At 31.9% G+C, this 17,969-nt stretch overlaps 2 protein-coding genes across 2 annotated transcripts; both read left to right on the forward strand.

Annotated features, from left to right (window-relative positions):
• Positions 1 to 519: 519 nt before the first annotated feature.
• LOC132735625 (uncharacterized) lies at positions 520 to 8,373 on the forward strand. Its single transcript, XM_060722600.1, has 6 exons — positions 520 to 805; positions 1,604 to 1,748; positions 2,694 to 2,827; positions 4,544 to 4,673; positions 6,640 to 6,771; positions 7,663 to 8,373. The coding sequence occupies exons 1-6, from the start codon at positions 772 to 774 to the stop codon at positions 7,784 to 7,786; spliced, it is 699 nt and encodes a 232-aa protein (XP_060578583.1). The 5' UTR covers positions 520 to 771; the 3' UTR covers positions 7,787 to 8,373.
• A 3,457-nt stretch (positions 8,374 to 11,830) lies between these two features.
• On the forward strand, positions 11,831 to 17,969 carry LOC132735621 (uncharacterized). Its single transcript, XM_060722596.1, has 6 exons — positions 11,831 to 12,229; positions 12,867 to 13,011; positions 14,045 to 14,178; positions 14,403 to 14,532; positions 15,425 to 15,556; positions 17,210 to 17,969. The coding sequence occupies exons 1-6, from the start codon at positions 12,127 to 12,129 to the stop codon at positions 17,322 to 17,324; spliced, it is 759 nt and encodes a 252-aa protein (XP_060578579.1). The 5' UTR covers positions 11,831 to 12,126; the 3' UTR covers positions 17,325 to 17,969.

Raw genomic sequence — 17,969 nt, forward strand, 5'->3', positions numbered from 1 at the left:
GTTTATACATGTACCATGGATACTTCATTCTATGTTTTTATGTGATGCATCATGAAATCATTAAATTGGTGACATATAGGCCCATTGGGTTGGGTGCTATAAATGTACATAAATATATATGATTGCATATGTACATGTCACAAATTAATAACAATTTACTTACTTACTTTACTTTACTTTGCACTTACTTTTACATTACTTTTACTTTTTTTTCTTAACTTCACTTTGCTTTGCCTTACCTTCCCTTACATTACCTTGCCTTGCCTTGCCTAAACTTACCTTACCTTACATTACCTTACCTTTCCTTACCTTACTTTACCTTACCTTACTTTCCTTCGAACAATTTAGCTAAAATTCGACTATTCTATTCATTAAGACTATAAATACACGTTCTTAAACAAAAGAATAACTGACAGACAACAAAAGATAAATTCTTCGCTCCGACGACGCCATTCATTTTGTCTCAAAATAAATCACGTGCCTATGATAAACATTAGCATTGCTTAAAAATAGGATAAATTAACGAGAATAATCAATAAGCTGGTAAAATAAATGAGTTAATCGTGTAATATTTAGTGAAAATTTTGGAGTTTGTTAAGAAATGAATACAAGGAATTCAAATATTTTTTTGTAAAAGTGAATAAAGATACTTCCTGAAGAAATGGTGTTTATGTTGATAAAATAATTAACTAGCACGTGGAGCATTTCATGTTCAAATAAACAACAACAACAACAACAAAACAACAACAAAAGCAAGGAATCAAAATACCAATGTCAAACACTCTATTGTACAAGGTATATACAGGTATGCGATATATTAAACCGTTTCTGATTCTTCTTTTTTATTAAAGGCACATACTGCCTCATAAATAAATACATTTTTTTAACAGCAAACATAAAACGTTAAAATAATGGTTTTAAGTATGTAAGAACCTGAAGAAAGTTGTAATAAATGTGAATATATTTGTTATAAAAGTAGCAGAATTTAAACAAAGTATAGTATTTTGACGCCATACAAGATACTAAATCTGTACTAATTGCCAAAAGTGCAACAGATAGAAAAGATGATTCAGGTTGTTGGCCAATAAGTATCATTTTGGAAACTATATCTGTACACCAGCGATTTTCAGCTCATTCTCTCACTACAGGAACTTGAAATTCTATCAATATTTATGATAATATCAAAAATATACCCCTATACAGTTTTTTTATACTGTGTAGGGGTATATTTTGGATATTATCATTAATATTGATAGAATTTCAAGTAACTGTGCCCTCACGATGTTTTCCTCCCCAGGAATAATGATTTGAATCGACCACAAAATATAGAAAAAACGTTGCCACGATTTTTGCTTAAGTCAGGCTAATAATCCCACAAAAATCGATATTCAATTTAATTCTGAGTATTTTTCCTTATGACTTTTTTGCAGAATTTCCCATTAAAAGTGGATACTTTGATCAATATAAAATTTTCTAATTTTATCTTTTTATGCTTTTGACCTCTGTGGAACTCCTCAAGAATATTTTGTATTTCATATATTGGGTCCATGACGCTGCGTTTAATAATTATATATGTTCATATATCATTTGAATTTATTTTCAGTTCTTTGTTTTTGCACATGCGCAAAGAGTGCATGTACACCAGAGTCTGTGAAAGATGACCTTGACCGATGTTTAAGGTACAATCGAATGTTATCGTACTACATGTTCCCAATTGTCAACGCTACCGACTACAGGAATCTTTGTTTGTAAGTGTGCGTTATTTTACTGCAATAATAATAATAAGAAGAATAATAATAATAATAATAAAAATAATAATAAAAATAATAAGAAAAATAATAATAATTACAAAAAGATACATGTATATACTGCATAATATAATAATCGTTTTGGTTGTTGTTGTTGGTTTTCTTTCCTTTTTTGTGGGAAATGGCGGAAATTGAATTACAGCATATATCAAATGTTAAAACGTATTTCAAATGAAAAATACTGCAGTTTACACGGTTTTGGAGTGGTTGAAGGTTGTAGAGTGGGTAAGGGGCGGGGGAGGGGATGGAAGTGACCAATCAACACGCCAAACATCTGCTATGCGTTTTACATTGGAAAATATGCTTTATAATTTTGTTAAGTTTCGGTATGTGCGGGTAGGTTGTACAGCGCCAGAAAGCACCTTCTTGTATTTTATACTATTTAAGGATCATGATTCGAGCTCTGCTGGCCTTATATAGTACCATAGTTAGTCCAAAAGAAGAAGTGAACTCGAGAGTGACTCAAGCCTCCATCACAGTTGTGCTAAAACAAATATGTTCTAATTAGCTTTGAAGCAAAAACAAAAAGACAACAAAACAAAAAAACAACAACAACAGCAAAACAACAACAAAAAGCAACAACAACAACAAAGAAACAGCAATCGTTGATTAAATGTTATGTCTTTTCTTTTTTACTTGTAAGCGGATGTTTATAAATTTAAAATTGCACCGTTTTCAATCTTAAATGTTGAATTCTGATTAAACTGGTGCTAGGGGGCGTGGGCGGTAACTTGCAATTTCCCGTGCCATCCAGGAGAAGGCTCAATCAAACCAAGCCTGCAACATTTTCAGGTTTCTCGTTTTGGGCGTTCTCTCAGGATTCAGTTTTTCTCTATTTTTATATTTACATGTACGTCAATATTTTTATTTCTCAAATATTTTCAGTAACACTACGTGCCTAACGTACTGTATGGAACTTGTAGCGGAACCATGTATGTCACATGATCACACTATTCACATTGGTAACGGTGACGCACTGACGGCCGCGTATCTAGGACTGTGTGACCAGATCGAGTCTGGTAAATTCTTATTATTTTATTTACAATAATTTACGGCTGTGACTTAAAAAAGGATTGGAGCACCACACTAAATACCGTATTCCGGTATATACCGGACAAGGCGCTTGAATGATAAAATGCTAAAATCTTGTCTTTTTACCCAACGGAATGAACTTTAACAGGTCTAATTCATCTTTTCACACCGAATCAAGTACGATAATGAAGGAAAAATGTAAAATTCGGCGAAAAAAACTATATTTGTCTATTTTGTGATCATGATCTCTGCAAGCGTCTAGAGGTACTGCTCCAATCCTGTATTGAGTTAAATCCATAATTTACTATAATATTCTAAGTTTATAATACTGCACGTTTGTAACGTCGCTTTTCATTGGATAACCGTGACGCTTATATAACCTATATACACGACTGTTGTCATTTTTTTCCTTTTTATCTCAAATCTGGAATAAAAATATGCTAAATGTTTTTGTCCCAGCTCAAATGAAGTAATTTTTGCTTTATTATTATAGTTATATAAATTCGTTTAAAGATTTTTGACAAGTTATATGACCTTATACATAGCGGCTCGGGTTATACACGTATATACAAACAACCGCTTATATAGAGCCATATAACCTTTAAAAATTGTTTATAACTAACATATACAAGTAAAGCATTATACAAGTAAAATGGTTTCCTGCGGTGAACATTTTAATGATATAAAGATATTTCATTTAACTATTTTCAACATTATTTGGGGGGAAAAGGTTGACAATTGAATAAACGATAAATATAGAAGAAGGTCTTTGGAAACTGGTGACCGTTGAAGACCGGAGAAGGTCGAACATACAACAATTATTTCTTTTTAAGAAAATGATTAAATAGGCCTACCATTTTATGAATAATTCCGAGCAAAAAATAAATTAAGTAAACACACAAGTTTACGCAGAAATATTTCTATTTATTATTGCAGATTCCACTACGAATATTTTAATTTTGTAGATTTTCAGTATAAATTAACAATTTATTGTTTGTAAAATTTGATAGATATTTAGAAACATTGATAATTTTCAAACACAACATTCAAGTTTTTCTACCTTAAACGGTAAAATAGTTATAGAAAATTAGAAATATCCCGTAATAGTGTTTTGTTCTTAATTAGGTGTAATTCGGACTAATTCCGGCAAACGGTATTTAGCTAGGTTTTCGAAAAGGTCTATTAACCAATCATGTACGGTTTACAGATCACATGCTCCTCCATGTACCGAAAACAGGTCACGTGCTCCTCCATGCCTCAAAAGTTAAACGCGTACCAATACCCTGCGGTCTCCAGACCGCAGGGAATGATAAAATGCTACAACAATCTTACACCAACTGCCGGTGCATGCAGGGATATCTGGCTGAAGGGTACTAGTAAATGTTGGAGGTGGCAACTAGGCTTCGTCGCGTTTACAAGTACATGTACTAACCAATTACAGTTGTTTTATAGATCTACGAGCTATTTTTGATCGTTGTATTAGCTACGAACGTTTAATCTGCGATCTATTTTAATAATTGTATTAGCTACGAACGTCTAAACTGCGAGCTATTTTGATAGTTGTATTTGCTACGTTAGCTATTTTTGATCTTTGTATTAGAACTTTTTTTCGATGAAATAATATTTGTTTATGGCCAAGAAAAATAAACTTATCTGTCTATTAATTATTGTAATAATTTTGTACGTATATGAATATTTTACAGAGGTCACGGACGCTTTAACTTGTGGTAGTACGGTTTCGGACCAGGACGTCTGGACCGCAATAAGAACGTTCCAGACTTCACTTGAAAATTCCTATGCGACCAGCACTGAGAATACAACAGTGATCTGCTCGTAAGTTGTCATGGTAACTAACTTGTCCTCTTGCCATAGTTTCCGTGTTTTCTATTGAAGAACGTTTTTGTCACGCATCCCATTGTGATGTCATTATCTTAAATAAATCGAATTTAGGACAACCACTGTATTCGACGCAAATTAAGCCCCCAAAACGCTGATTATTTTTACTTTTCTAAAGCTTCTTATTTTCGTTGTCCTATAATAGTTGTAAAAAGTAACTCATTGGCAATTATCCCTTTCCGTCCTTTGCTTCTTTTGCATTTCGGAAATTAATACACTTATGGTATTTTAGTATTTTGTATGGGAGCAAAATGCCACTTTACTTTTACTTTACGTTTACTTTTTGCAACAATGCGGTAATCCTATCTTACTACACACATTCAACGTTATTTTGATCAGATGTTAAGAATTTTTCATGTCATGTTCTAAATCTATTGTTGCAACATAATAAATTACATGTTTATACAACAGAACAAAAATATTCATTTGGTAGGCATAATGTGCCTTTGAACTTAAAACAGTTTGATGTCATCCGGGAATACAGCCTGATAATTTCAGTAAGCCATATTGTATCAAATTTGTCCGATATAAGAATACACATCTCTTTTTCTAAAAAAAAGCAACAAATCTTATAACTGCCTTACCTTCAATTACTTCATGTATAGTAATTGATGAAAAAACAATATCTGACACAAAATTGTAATTGTTGAACGATTTTGAATGCTTCTTTCTCTTTTTAGACGTGATTTATATAGTTGTATGTGCTATAAGCATTGTAATATGTTTAATGCATAAGCATTGTAATATGTTTAATGCAATAAAATTATTGTATTGCGTAATATATCACAGTGCTATACGCGTATGTATATATGTAAATAAATATGTTAATAATGTTAAGGTGTTAAGGTGGTCAGTTGATTGTTACACCTTATTACAATACCAACGTGTTGTTGTCAGCTGAATTTTGTTACACTTGCCAGCTTGTGACTTTTTAATTTAAATAATGACAGAACTTCCAGCTATACGTACACTTTTAAAAGTCCTATCATTGTATGTGCTTTTTATTTTATAAAATTTATAATTTTCATATCAATCTTTAACTATTTTAGTTGTTATTATTTTAATAACATTGTTGTATTATGTGTATGATATGTAATGTGTATAATAAAGTGAAACATAAACACAAAAATCTTTTTCATTATGGATGTTTATTATAGATCTAAATACATTATGTTCAGATACCAGTGAATAAGCGTATCATTACAATCATAATGAAAGATGAAATTCAATATACTGACAAATTCGATATACTGACATATCCTTTGGGAACCAACAGTGTCGTTGTAATGAGTCCTGACTGTATACATTTAAGCTGCATGCATCTAGATGAGCAGGCTATTTTTCAGAAAAATGTACTAAGGTTTTCAGGAGAATAAAAAGATTGAAGTGATAATTCACATGTTACGTGCGATTAATGACTTTTTTGCAGTATTTTTTCCTCCATATTTCTACATCCTGACTAACACAATAAGGGTTACTTGTGTAACTTTGACCCATTTTTGGTAATTTACATGGATTGTATATAACTGCCGTTTGCAATGTGTAAATTACTCTCTTTGGTAACTTCACAGTACTTTTACTATAAGATACCTTTTCATTTTTTTTTCATGAAATTTACGTATAGCATTAATCTTGAGGTATGCTGCTTAAAGCTGTTGATTCATGCTAATTTTCATGAAAATTTTGGAATTGTGTTCGAATGTTAGTAACGCAATAGAAATATACATGTAGTTGTAAATACTGAAAAATCAGTCATTAATCGCACATACGATGTAAAACATTACTTGAATCTTGAAACTTTTTTACTTTTCGTTACATCTTAGTACATTTTTCTTAAGCGTGATTTTATTGAAATATATTGACTCATATGTTTAAAATATTCTCATTTAAATATATTTTACAGGGAATGGTTGACCCTTAAAGCGACATTAGGCAGTTTAATAACTGGTGTGTGTTCAGGGACGTCTCTCACACATTGGCAAAACTTTTTAAACACTGTTTCTCATAAGTGTGACAACAGTCAGCCGGGTACATGGTAAGTTTATGATATAGGTATTGCTATTTAATGTCAACTGAACGAGTATCAATGAAACAATCTCCGGTATGATGTTTAGTTAATTGAAGCAATAAATCATTATGGCGTTCGATCTCAGTGCTCGGGTTTGACACCTGCGTCCATTCAGACTATTGTTCAGATCTACTTATTTCTTTTATGTAGCGGAGCATTATTTAGAGTTGATTTTAATCAGATTGCAACAACGTCTTGATATCATTTTGGTAAATTTTGTTGAAAACACTATGGAATAAGCCATACATTTTGACTCCCGTTTCACCAATGTTCATCTATTAAAATTGAATAAATGTATTGCAATGACCAGTGTCCAAGACTTTAAAGAAATTTTCTCATCAGTTCAGAATCTAATTTGTTAATTATCTCGTGTCCACGACTTAATTATCTCGTTTCCACGACATAGTAACTCGTTGCCACGACATAGTATCTTGTGCGCAACACGTAGTTATGTCGTGGCCTCGACTAAGTAACTCGTGGCCACGACTAAGTAACTCGTGGCCACGACATAGTATCTCGTGCGCACGAGAAGAGTAAAAACATACATATGTCACCTCTGTGCCACCGTAAAACTCTTGATGGGTTAGAATGCCACAGAAAATTTTCAGTGACCAATGAAAATCCTTAAATTTAAGACAGAGCTCAGAGAAAACACCAAGGCCAGATCAAGTAATGAAGTGAAGTATGTTCATAGATAAGAAAAGGCAGAAAAAAGTCACACATACTAGTATATCTTTAAAATATTTTCACACTTTCGGAAATTAAAATATATCATTTACCTAAACACTCATTGAAAGTACACGAAACTGTGGAATATATTTATAAAGCTAACTCATTTAATTTATTTCTATTATTTAGGTACACATCCTATAGACAAACAACAAACGACAGATGTTCTGGCAGTGGACGACTATTTCCTAATATATACTTTATACTGTTGTATCTGACAATAATTTTATATTCTGAAATGTTCATAATGTAACAGTTATTACAAATATATAAAGAACGGACATTGTGTTTTACATTAACAACAAGCGTGGCGAATGTACAAATATTTCAAAATATACTGTGATTTTGTTTCTTGAAATATGCGCGTTTCTTTAAGCGAATAATTAATTTTGCCCATTACAAAGGTTTTAATATGTTGGATAAGTCTGGCATTTAATGTAATGTAAAAACATCATTTCCTACTATCGTATTTTTAGCTCTACTATCTGAAAAATATGAAACACTTTTGTACTCACCCAGGCGCCACACTCTGTTTAAGTTTTTTGAAGTTGGTATCTCCTAAACTAACAAAAGGGAAAACGGGTTCAAACTTCACTCACTTATTTGAGAGCATAATAGAAGTTCACTGTCAAAGTCCCATAACTTTAACGTAGATTTTGACAAAAATATGCCCCATTATGCTCTTAGAAAATTCTACATTATCCAGGCTCTTATTTTACTATCAAGCACTGATAAAAGTCGAGCACACTGACTTGCTTACCTGAACAATAAGCTCTTACATAAAATGACATCATATATGACAATTTTGTTCATAATTTGTAAAACTATTTTCTGCATATATAAAAGAATCAAATTAAATAAAAAGTTATATAAAATTTAGTGTGTTTGAAAATGTGTTTTTTTATCTCCTGATTTATTCTCTTGAAGTTTTCCTCGCATTTAGATGAAAGTGCAATGCACAATCCCAAACTTAAATATATCTTATACTTGACTTTTCATTGTGAATGAGTAACATTGCTACACAAAGATTAAACCGTTGGAAAATAAACGAATTTTACAGTCGGACAAAATGTTAAAGAAATACACTTCAGCCATTCATTTCTCAACGTTTATCCACTATTAGCGGAGCGGGAAATAAGGTCTCTCCTGTCAAAATAGTGCAAATTGTGATACAAGCATGAAACTTTCAGGAAATCATCTTTAGATTATAGAGATTCCAAAAGTGAAGTGGGTCCAAAAATATCTCTGCTTATCTAAGATGACCGCCATTTTCAAGATGGCCGCCTTATAAATTTGACGTATATAATAGCTCATTCAGTGAAATTTTTGTACAGGCCTGAAACCTACACTAAAGCATGTATAAAGTTTCTCCTTTACAAAAATTCAAATCTTGAACAAAATCAGCGTTCATACCTCTTCAGAATTCAAGATGGCGTCCAATATGGCCGCCGATTTTATGCAAAACTGATATATCTCTTTTGTCATATAATTTGGATCACAAATTATGCATATTTCGATAAAAAAGTGTTTAACCATATCAAAGATAATCAAATTATATGTAAGTCAAGCTTTTTAAGTTAGTTATCCAAAAAGTATCTTTAAAATATTAAAGAAAAAGTGCCAATATTTGCATATTTTTCTAACATGGTTTCTAATAGGTCTTTGTACAAAACTCAAAAGTTACTTAGTATATTAAATAGTGTATTTGGTATTTAATTAACACTATGCGTTTATTGTAAACATAAAATCTATGGGTTTTATTTTTTGTCAAAGTTTGTGGAGTAAATTTATCTGATAATTGAAAAACAAGAACAACGAAATTTGTAATTTAATTTTATTTCTTTGATGTTTGTTAAACTTTCTATGAATTCTTAGGAAAATATTCACTGTTAAAAACTTTTGTTTTTTAAAGGAATTTTTGTCTTCATTCAGGTCTAGAGGGCGTGCTAAAATGCACATACATTCATGTGTATACAGTCGGTTGTAAAATTTGTTTGCAAGATATAACTTGTTTCAATATTCTTGATATTATCAGTTAATTGTAACGATAGTAGACTGAATATACATTAACAAAGCATGCGTTAAATATTGTCTTATTTACGAATACAATTAATTCCTTCACAATTTCTTTACGAAAAGATAAAAATCGCTTTAAAGCCAACACAATGAGAAAAATGAATTTTGCATTAGATATCGTAGTCTTACTGAAGGCTTGTTACAGTAACGTTACGATTCAAAGTTATACCTACTTTCATGTCATGGTAATTAGGTATAATGGAATTAACACTGTTTCTAGAATAACATATCTAGACATGGTATTTTCAAAAGATACACAGATAAATTAAAGCGACTGATACATCATATGATCTATAGATGTGTAGTGAAATATGTGTATCAATAGTATCGCTTGACCCACATATATTTGCTGATGATTTGAAATATAAACTAACTGTGTGTCAAAGATTATTCAAATTTCATGTTCCCCATTAAACATTCCTTGACCATTCACCTAAGATCCACTGCAGGATGGAAAATTGCCATACTTTTAAGTACAGAAGTAAGATAAGATCATGCTAGGAGTATAAAACTTTTTCACCACATACTGTTATGATTTATGAACAATTTTTGAAGGTTCGCTTCCAAGGAAACATGCCCAATATCTAGGTACTCATAGGAACTATATCACACAAGAAGATTTGGTGCTATGTCAATAATTCATAATTTTTATAGAGTATCACAGAGTGATTTTTCATGATAATTTTTCGGCTCTTGGAAATTTAGTTTTGGAGAAGATTTTTAAGACAGTTTTAAGTCTATGCAAACATTAGAAACATTCCAGGGAAAACAATTTTAGACTGCAAGAGCATGAATAAGGGGCCTGCCATGAGCGGCACTTAGTTTTGAAAGACTTATTTAGGAAATCATATGTAAGGCCTCTTTTAGATACCTTCAATGCCTATAACTTAGATATTCAACATACCGGTATAACATTGTCAAGTAGAGAAGACCTCTTTAAAAGTCTCATCACTTAGTGTACATAGCAAAAATGTTTAAAAAGTCTTCTCATTAAGCAGAATGCACAGAGCATAGAGCATAGATACTAAGCATGTACCATCATCTTGTGTCTTTAACATATTGAATGAATCTTGCTCATAGAGCCACCCGGGTTTATAAACTTGTGCAGGAAAACACAATGAGAGAACTGCTAGTGTTAAACTAAATGCGTAAAATTGTTTGATGTCCTGCAGTCATAACCTTGCAATAATAGTTTATATGGACTCATATAGTAATATTAATAGTTATTTAAGTCCTCTCATGAGAAACAATTATGAGAAACTGGATTTTAAAGCATCCTTACAATATTTCACAAATCATATATGTTATGACAAAACTGATACACGCAATTAACTACGTTTATAAAGAATTGTGACCTTTTCCAAATGATGGTGTGTAATTTAGGGTCATCATTGCCCTGTTAAAAATTGATATGAGGATATGTATAAAATTCCTTTATGTTACGCGTCATCCTCCCATCCCCACCCACGGGGAACCGAGTGGAGTAGTAGTGTGGCACGTTCATATTTTTCGTCTGCAGGGTTAGTAATTTACAGTGGTTTTGTTTTGGCGCCAAAATGCCGTAGCGGGGATATTTTGATCACATGCAACGGCTCGCTGTGACGAACGTTTGTCCAACTATATTAATAAATCATATTTAAAATTTAATTTATTTGATCTGAAACACGGTTTTATTAATAAAAGGTGTATTTTTAAGATAATAATGTTATTGTTGCGATTATGCTACCAAAGTTTAATATATAGTATATTTATCAAGCTTTGTATAGAGCGTTAAACATTTGTAGCCTTTTATAAATATTGTTTTCGCATTAATTAGAACCACCTCACTTTGTATTTGTTTATACCATGAACACCACATTCTATGTGTTATACGATGCATTATGAAATCATTAAATTGGTGACTTACAGGCCCATTGGGCCGGGTTCTATGATTATATATATATTATATATATATATACATAATTGCCCATATAAATGCACACGCCACAATAATATACAATGTACACATTTATCTATATAGAACAATTCAGCAGAAATTCGACACGCTTTCACTATTGAATTAGTTTAAGACTATAATTATACGTTTTGAAACAAAAGAGTAGCTGGCAGATAACAAAAGATAAATAGTTCGCTCGGATGACACCATTCATTTTTTCTAAAAATACATTACGTGTCTATGAAAAACATAAACATTGCTTATAGGATTAATTAACGAAAACAATCAATTAGCTGGTGAAATTAATGAGTTAATCATGCAATATTTAATGTTAAATTTGGAGTAGGTTTTAATATTCAGTTTATAATAAATGTTACGCTGTATTTTTTTTTTGCTGAAAATAAAATTTCAACATAGTTGTATAGTTTGAAATAAAATACGGTCTAAAGGAATGTTTGATCGCCTTTGAAGAAATGAATACAAGGAATTTAAATTGTAAAAGTGAATACAGATACTTCTCAAAGGAATGGTGATAATGTTGATAAAATAACTAACTAGCTATATAGCACGTTGAACATTTAATGTTGAATAAAAAAAAACAACAACAAAACAACAACAACAACAACAAAACAGTTGGAATCAAAATACCAATGTCAAACACTCTATTATACACGGTTTATACAGGTATGTTATATATTTATTTCTTTTTATTCTCTTTTATTTCTCATATACATAAATCATAAATTTTAATTAAATAATGGTTTCATGTATGTTAGGTGCTTATAACATGAAGAATATGTAGCGCTGAATGTGAAATTATCTGTCATAAAAGTAGCAGAATGTAAACAAAGTAGTATTCTGACTTCCATACAAAATACTAAATCATTATATCTATACTAATTACCAAAAGTGCAACAGATAGAAAAAAAAAATGATTCAGGTTGTTGACCAATAATTATCATTTTGGAAACTATAACGGGACACCAAATATTTTCAGACCATCCCCTCACCCCGTCCCCCCAGGATGATGATTTGATTGTGCAAATCGATCACAAAAAATGAAAAGCGTTGCAACGGTTTTTGCTCAAGCCAGACTAAGAATCGCACAAAAAATCGATATTCAATTTAATACTGAGTATTTTTCCTTATGCCTTTTTGCAGAATTTTCCATTAAAAGTGGTTCCTTAGATCTATAGAAGATTTTCTTATTTTATCTTTTTATGCTTTTTGACCTCTGTGGAACTCCTCTAGAATATTTTGTATTTCATATATTGGATATTTGACGCTGTATTTGATTATAATATATGTTTTTTATTTTCAGTTCTTTGTCTTTGCACATGCGCAAACAGTGCGTGTACACCAGAGTCTGTGAAAGATGACCTTGACCAATGTTTAATGAACAATCAAATGTTGTCGTACTACATGTTCCCAATTGTCAACGCTACCAACTACAGGAATCTTTGTTTGTAAGTGTGCGTTTATTACTGCAATAATAAAAAATAAAAAAACGATACATATTATACATAATACATAATATTATACTAAAAATACATATAAAATACATATATGTATGTTTTTCTTTTCTTTATGGAGAGGTAAGGCGGCCGGGGGGGGGGGGGCGGTTAGTGACCAATCAACGCACCAAACACCCGTGCGTTTTACATTGGAAACTATGCTTTATATTTTTGTGAAGTTTCAGTATTTGCGGGTAGGTCTTACAGCGCAACAAAAGCACACTCTTGTCTCTTGTATTTTATTCTATGATTCGAGCGTTACTGGGTCAGGACCACGTTCCCTCATACGGCATGTGTGTGATGGGTTTATTTACCCTCGCCACCGGAATAAAACTATATGGGCGAACATATGCTGCATTTATAATAGGAAAAACTGTACTTAATTAAATCACTGCATATTTGACGCATGAGTGCCTTCCCGAAATCGGCAAATAAAATTACAGTAGATGGAGCCGGAAAAAAGTGTCCCGCACTTGTATGGCACCATAGTTAGTCCAAAGAAGAAGTGAATTCGAGAGTGATTCTTGCCTTCATCACAGTCGTGCTAAAACAAATTTGGTGTACTTTTTTTAAAATAATAATAATAATAATAATAATAATAATAATAATAATAATAATAATAATAATGATAACAATAATAATAATAAAACAAAAAAACAAAACATAAATAAAAAAACAGAAAAAAAACAACAAAAAAACAGACGTTGATTAAATGTTTTGCTTTTCTTTTCTAATAGTTATCGGATGTTTCTAAAATAAAATTTCACCGTTTTCAATCTTAAATGTTGAATTCTGCTTAAACCGGTGATAGGGGGCGTGGACGGTAACTTGCACTTTGCACCAGTGCCGTCCATGAACTGGCTCAATCAAACCGAGCCTGCAACATTTTCAAGTTTGTCGCTTTGGGCGTTCTTTCAGGATTCAGTTTTTCTCTATTTTTATATATACATGTACGTCAATATTTTTATTTCTCAAATATTTTCAGTAACACTACGTGCCTTACGTATTGTATGGAACTTGTAGCGGAACCATGTATGTCAAATGATCACACTGTTCATATTGGTAACGGTGACGCATTGACGGCCGCATATCTAGGACTCTGTGATCAGATCGAGTCTGGTAATTATTTTATATACTATTTATTATAATATTCTTAGTTGAGTTTGCATGCACTGACCAGCTACAGTTGTATTATAGCTACGAACATATAAACGGCAAACTATTTTTTGATCGTTGTATTAGAACTTTTATTCGATGAAGGAATATTTATTAATGAACACAAAAAAGTAAACCTGTGCATCTATTAATTATGTTAATTTTGTATGTGTTTGAATATTTTACAGAGGTCACGGACGCTTTAACTTGTGGTAACTCAGTTGTGAACCAGGACGCCTTGAACGCTATAAGTACGTTCCAGACGTCACTTGAAAATTCCTATGCGACCAGCACTGAGAACACAACGGTGATCTGCACGTAAGTTGTCATGGTAACTTGTCCTCTTATTGTGTTTCCTATTGAAGATCGTTTTTGTAAAGCATTCCACTGTGATATCTTTATTTTGAAGAAATCAAATTTAGAACCCTTCTTTACTTGAGGCCAATTTAACCTGAAAACGCTGTTATTTTTATTAATTTTCGTTGTCCTTTTACAGTTGTCAAAACGTTAGGCATTGGCAATTATCCATTGCCTTTCTGTGCTTCTTTTTTCATTTTTGGAAATAAGTACACTTCTAGTGACTAAGTATTTTGTATAGGAGCCAAAATTCTTTGCAACCATACATGGATTCTAAATTATTTTACATTCAACGTTACTTTCATCAGGTGTTGCTACTTTCATCATTTCATATGTTCTAAACTTGAAATTATATCAAATAACCAATATTAACGATAATATCCAAAAATTACCCCATATATAGTATATATAAACATTTTTTTATATGATCGTTTATAGTGGTTATTTGATAGAATTTTCAAGTTCCTGTGATCTAAATCATAGGCATGAATTAGCCTTTAAATTTATCATCCGAAAATAGCACCTGATAAGTTGAGTCAGCCATATTGTTTCATATACGTCCGATATAAGAATGCAAAACTCATTTTCTCCGAAAACATATCCAAGAATTGTGTTACCTTCAATAATTATATGTATAATATATCAGGGCTGCATGTGTATGTATACATGTAAATAAATATATTCTACACATTAAAGCTGCATGCCTCTAGATGAGCCAGAATATTTCAAGAAAATCAAACTTGAAATGAATGTATTAAGATTTTAAGAAGAAGAAAAATATTAAAGTAATAATTTACATGTTACGTGCGAGGCATGTAGCTTTAAGATATTCCAAATTAAACATTTTTTACAGGGAATGGTTGACCCTTAAAGGGACATTAGACACTTTGATAAATGGAGTGTGTTCAGGGACATCTCTCGCACATTGGCAAAACTTTTTAAACACTGTTTCTCATAAGTGTGACAACAGTCAGTCTGGTACATGGTAAGTTTATGATATAGGTAATGCTATTTAAAATCAACTGAACGAGTATCACTGATGCCAATTATCAATGCAATGAATTATTATGGCGTTCGATCTCAGTATTTTAATCAGATTGCAACAACGTCATCATTGATACCATTTTGGTAAATTCTGTTGAACACTATGAAATAAGCCATACATTTTGACTCCCGTTTCACCAATGTCCATCTATGAAAATTGAATAAATATGTTGCAATGACCAGTGCCGACAGAGTTGAAAAAATTTCTCTAAAACTCAGAATCTGATTGGTTAATTATCTCGTGTGCACGACCTAATTATCTAGTTCCCACGAATTAGTATCTCGTGGCCACGGCATAGTATCGCGTGCGCAACACTTAATTATCTCGTGGACAGGACTCAGTAACTCGTGGCCGCGACTTAATTACCCCTTGGCCACGGCGAACTTTGTAACTCGTGGCCACGACTAAGTAACTCGTGGCTCGTGCGCACCACTTAATTATCTCGTGGCCACGACATAGTATCTTGTGCGCACCCTTGGCCACGACATAGTATCTCGTGCGCACCACTTAATTATCTCGTGGCCACCAGATAGATAAAAAACACACATGTCACCTCTGTGTCACCGTATGACTTGGTCAGAAAGCCACAGAGATTTTTCACTGATTAATGAAAATCCTGAAATTTTAGACAGAGCTACAGAGAAAAGTTTTGTAACACTAGAGGCCAGTTCAAGTGATCTAATGAAGTATGTTTGTAGATAAGAAGAGGCAGAAATAAAGTCACACGTACTAGTACAGAAGAATCCCTACTTTAGACCAACTCAGATTTAAGACCACCCTGCTATTAAGACCATTTTTTAAAAGAATGGAATTTTCTGACCTTTATGTCAATAGTTACATGCTCCAATATTAAGACCACCCCGGTTATTCACTTTTAAGACCACCAGATTCAGTCCCAATTATTTGATTTATTCTTTATTTTAACTCACAATTTAGACCACTGATTTTTAAAGTCAACACCTACCAAGATCACATAATTTTTGTTATTATCTGCTTGAATGCTCTTAGGCATGACACTTGATTTAACAAGGTGTCAAAAACTGTCATTATAGGGTTATTGTATGAAATAATGTGTGAAAATAAATTTTAGAGTTACTGTGGTTCAATGTTGCTTTCAGCACATTTATTTTGTGAGGAATAATTTCTTATATGATAGATGAAATATGTTTATTATATAATAATTAATATTGAAATCAAACAAAAGAGAATTTAGAATTTTAAATTTCTTCAGAAAAAATTTTGCTCTCATCTAATTAATTAACATATATTGTATTTGTAGATTAAGATACATATTGTTTGTTCATTCAAAATGACTAAAAAAGACCATGGTCTTAAAGTATGTAAGCAATGATAAGAATATTCACAATTAAGACCACCTCACAATTAAAATCACTTTGGTCCAGTCCCGATGGCGGCCTTAGTTGAGGGTTTTTTACTGTATATGTTTAAAACATTCTTATATTTTAGAAAATATTTTTTTTATTTGCCTGAACACTCTTGAACGACAAAACATTTACGTGCACAACTGCGGATGATTATGTTATAAATATACATGTATAAAGAAATCTCATTTCATGTATTTTTATCGTTAAGGTACACATCCTATAGACAAACAGCAAACGACAGATGTTCCGGAAGTGGACAACTATTTCCTAATATATACTTTATACTGCTGTTTCTGACAATATTGTTATATTTCATAATGTAACAGTTATTACAAATGTAAAAAAAACCTGGACATTGTGTTTAACATTAGCAAATAGCGTGGCGAATGTACAAATATTTCCAAATATATATTGTGAATATGTTTCTTGAATTTTTCTTGAAATATGTGCGTATTTCTAAAACTGACACCCGTTACGAATATTTTAAAATAATGGAAATTACTGGTATTTTATGAAATATTCCAGCATCATTTTCTACTATTGTATTTTTAGCTCTTCTATTCAATGAATAGGAAAAGTTTTTGTACTCACCCCGATGCCTGCGTCACACTCAGTTTAAGTATTTTTTGAAGTTGGTATGAAAGGGAAAATAGGCTTACAACTTCACACACTTATTTCAGAGTATAATAGAAGCTCAGTGTCAAATGCCCATAACTTTAACGTAGATTTTGACAAACATATGCCCCATATTATGCTCTTAGAAAATTCTACATTATCCAGGCTCTTATTTTACTATCAAACACTGATAACAGTCGAGCACACTGGCCTTCCGACAGCTTTTGCTTATCTCTACAATGAGCTCTAATATAAAATGACGTCACGTTTGACAATTTTGCTCATAATTTGTAAAACTATTTTCTGCATATATAAAAGAATCAAATTGAATAAAAAAAGTATATAAAATTTAA

This window comes from Ruditapes philippinarum, unplaced genomic scaffold, assembly GCF_026571515.1.
Source record: "Ruditapes philippinarum isolate M1 unplaced genomic scaffold, ASM2657151v2 ctg464_1_1_1_1, whole genome shotgun sequence".
Taxonomy (NCBI): domain Eukaryota; kingdom Metazoa; phylum Mollusca; class Bivalvia; order Venerida; family Veneridae; genus Ruditapes; species Ruditapes philippinarum.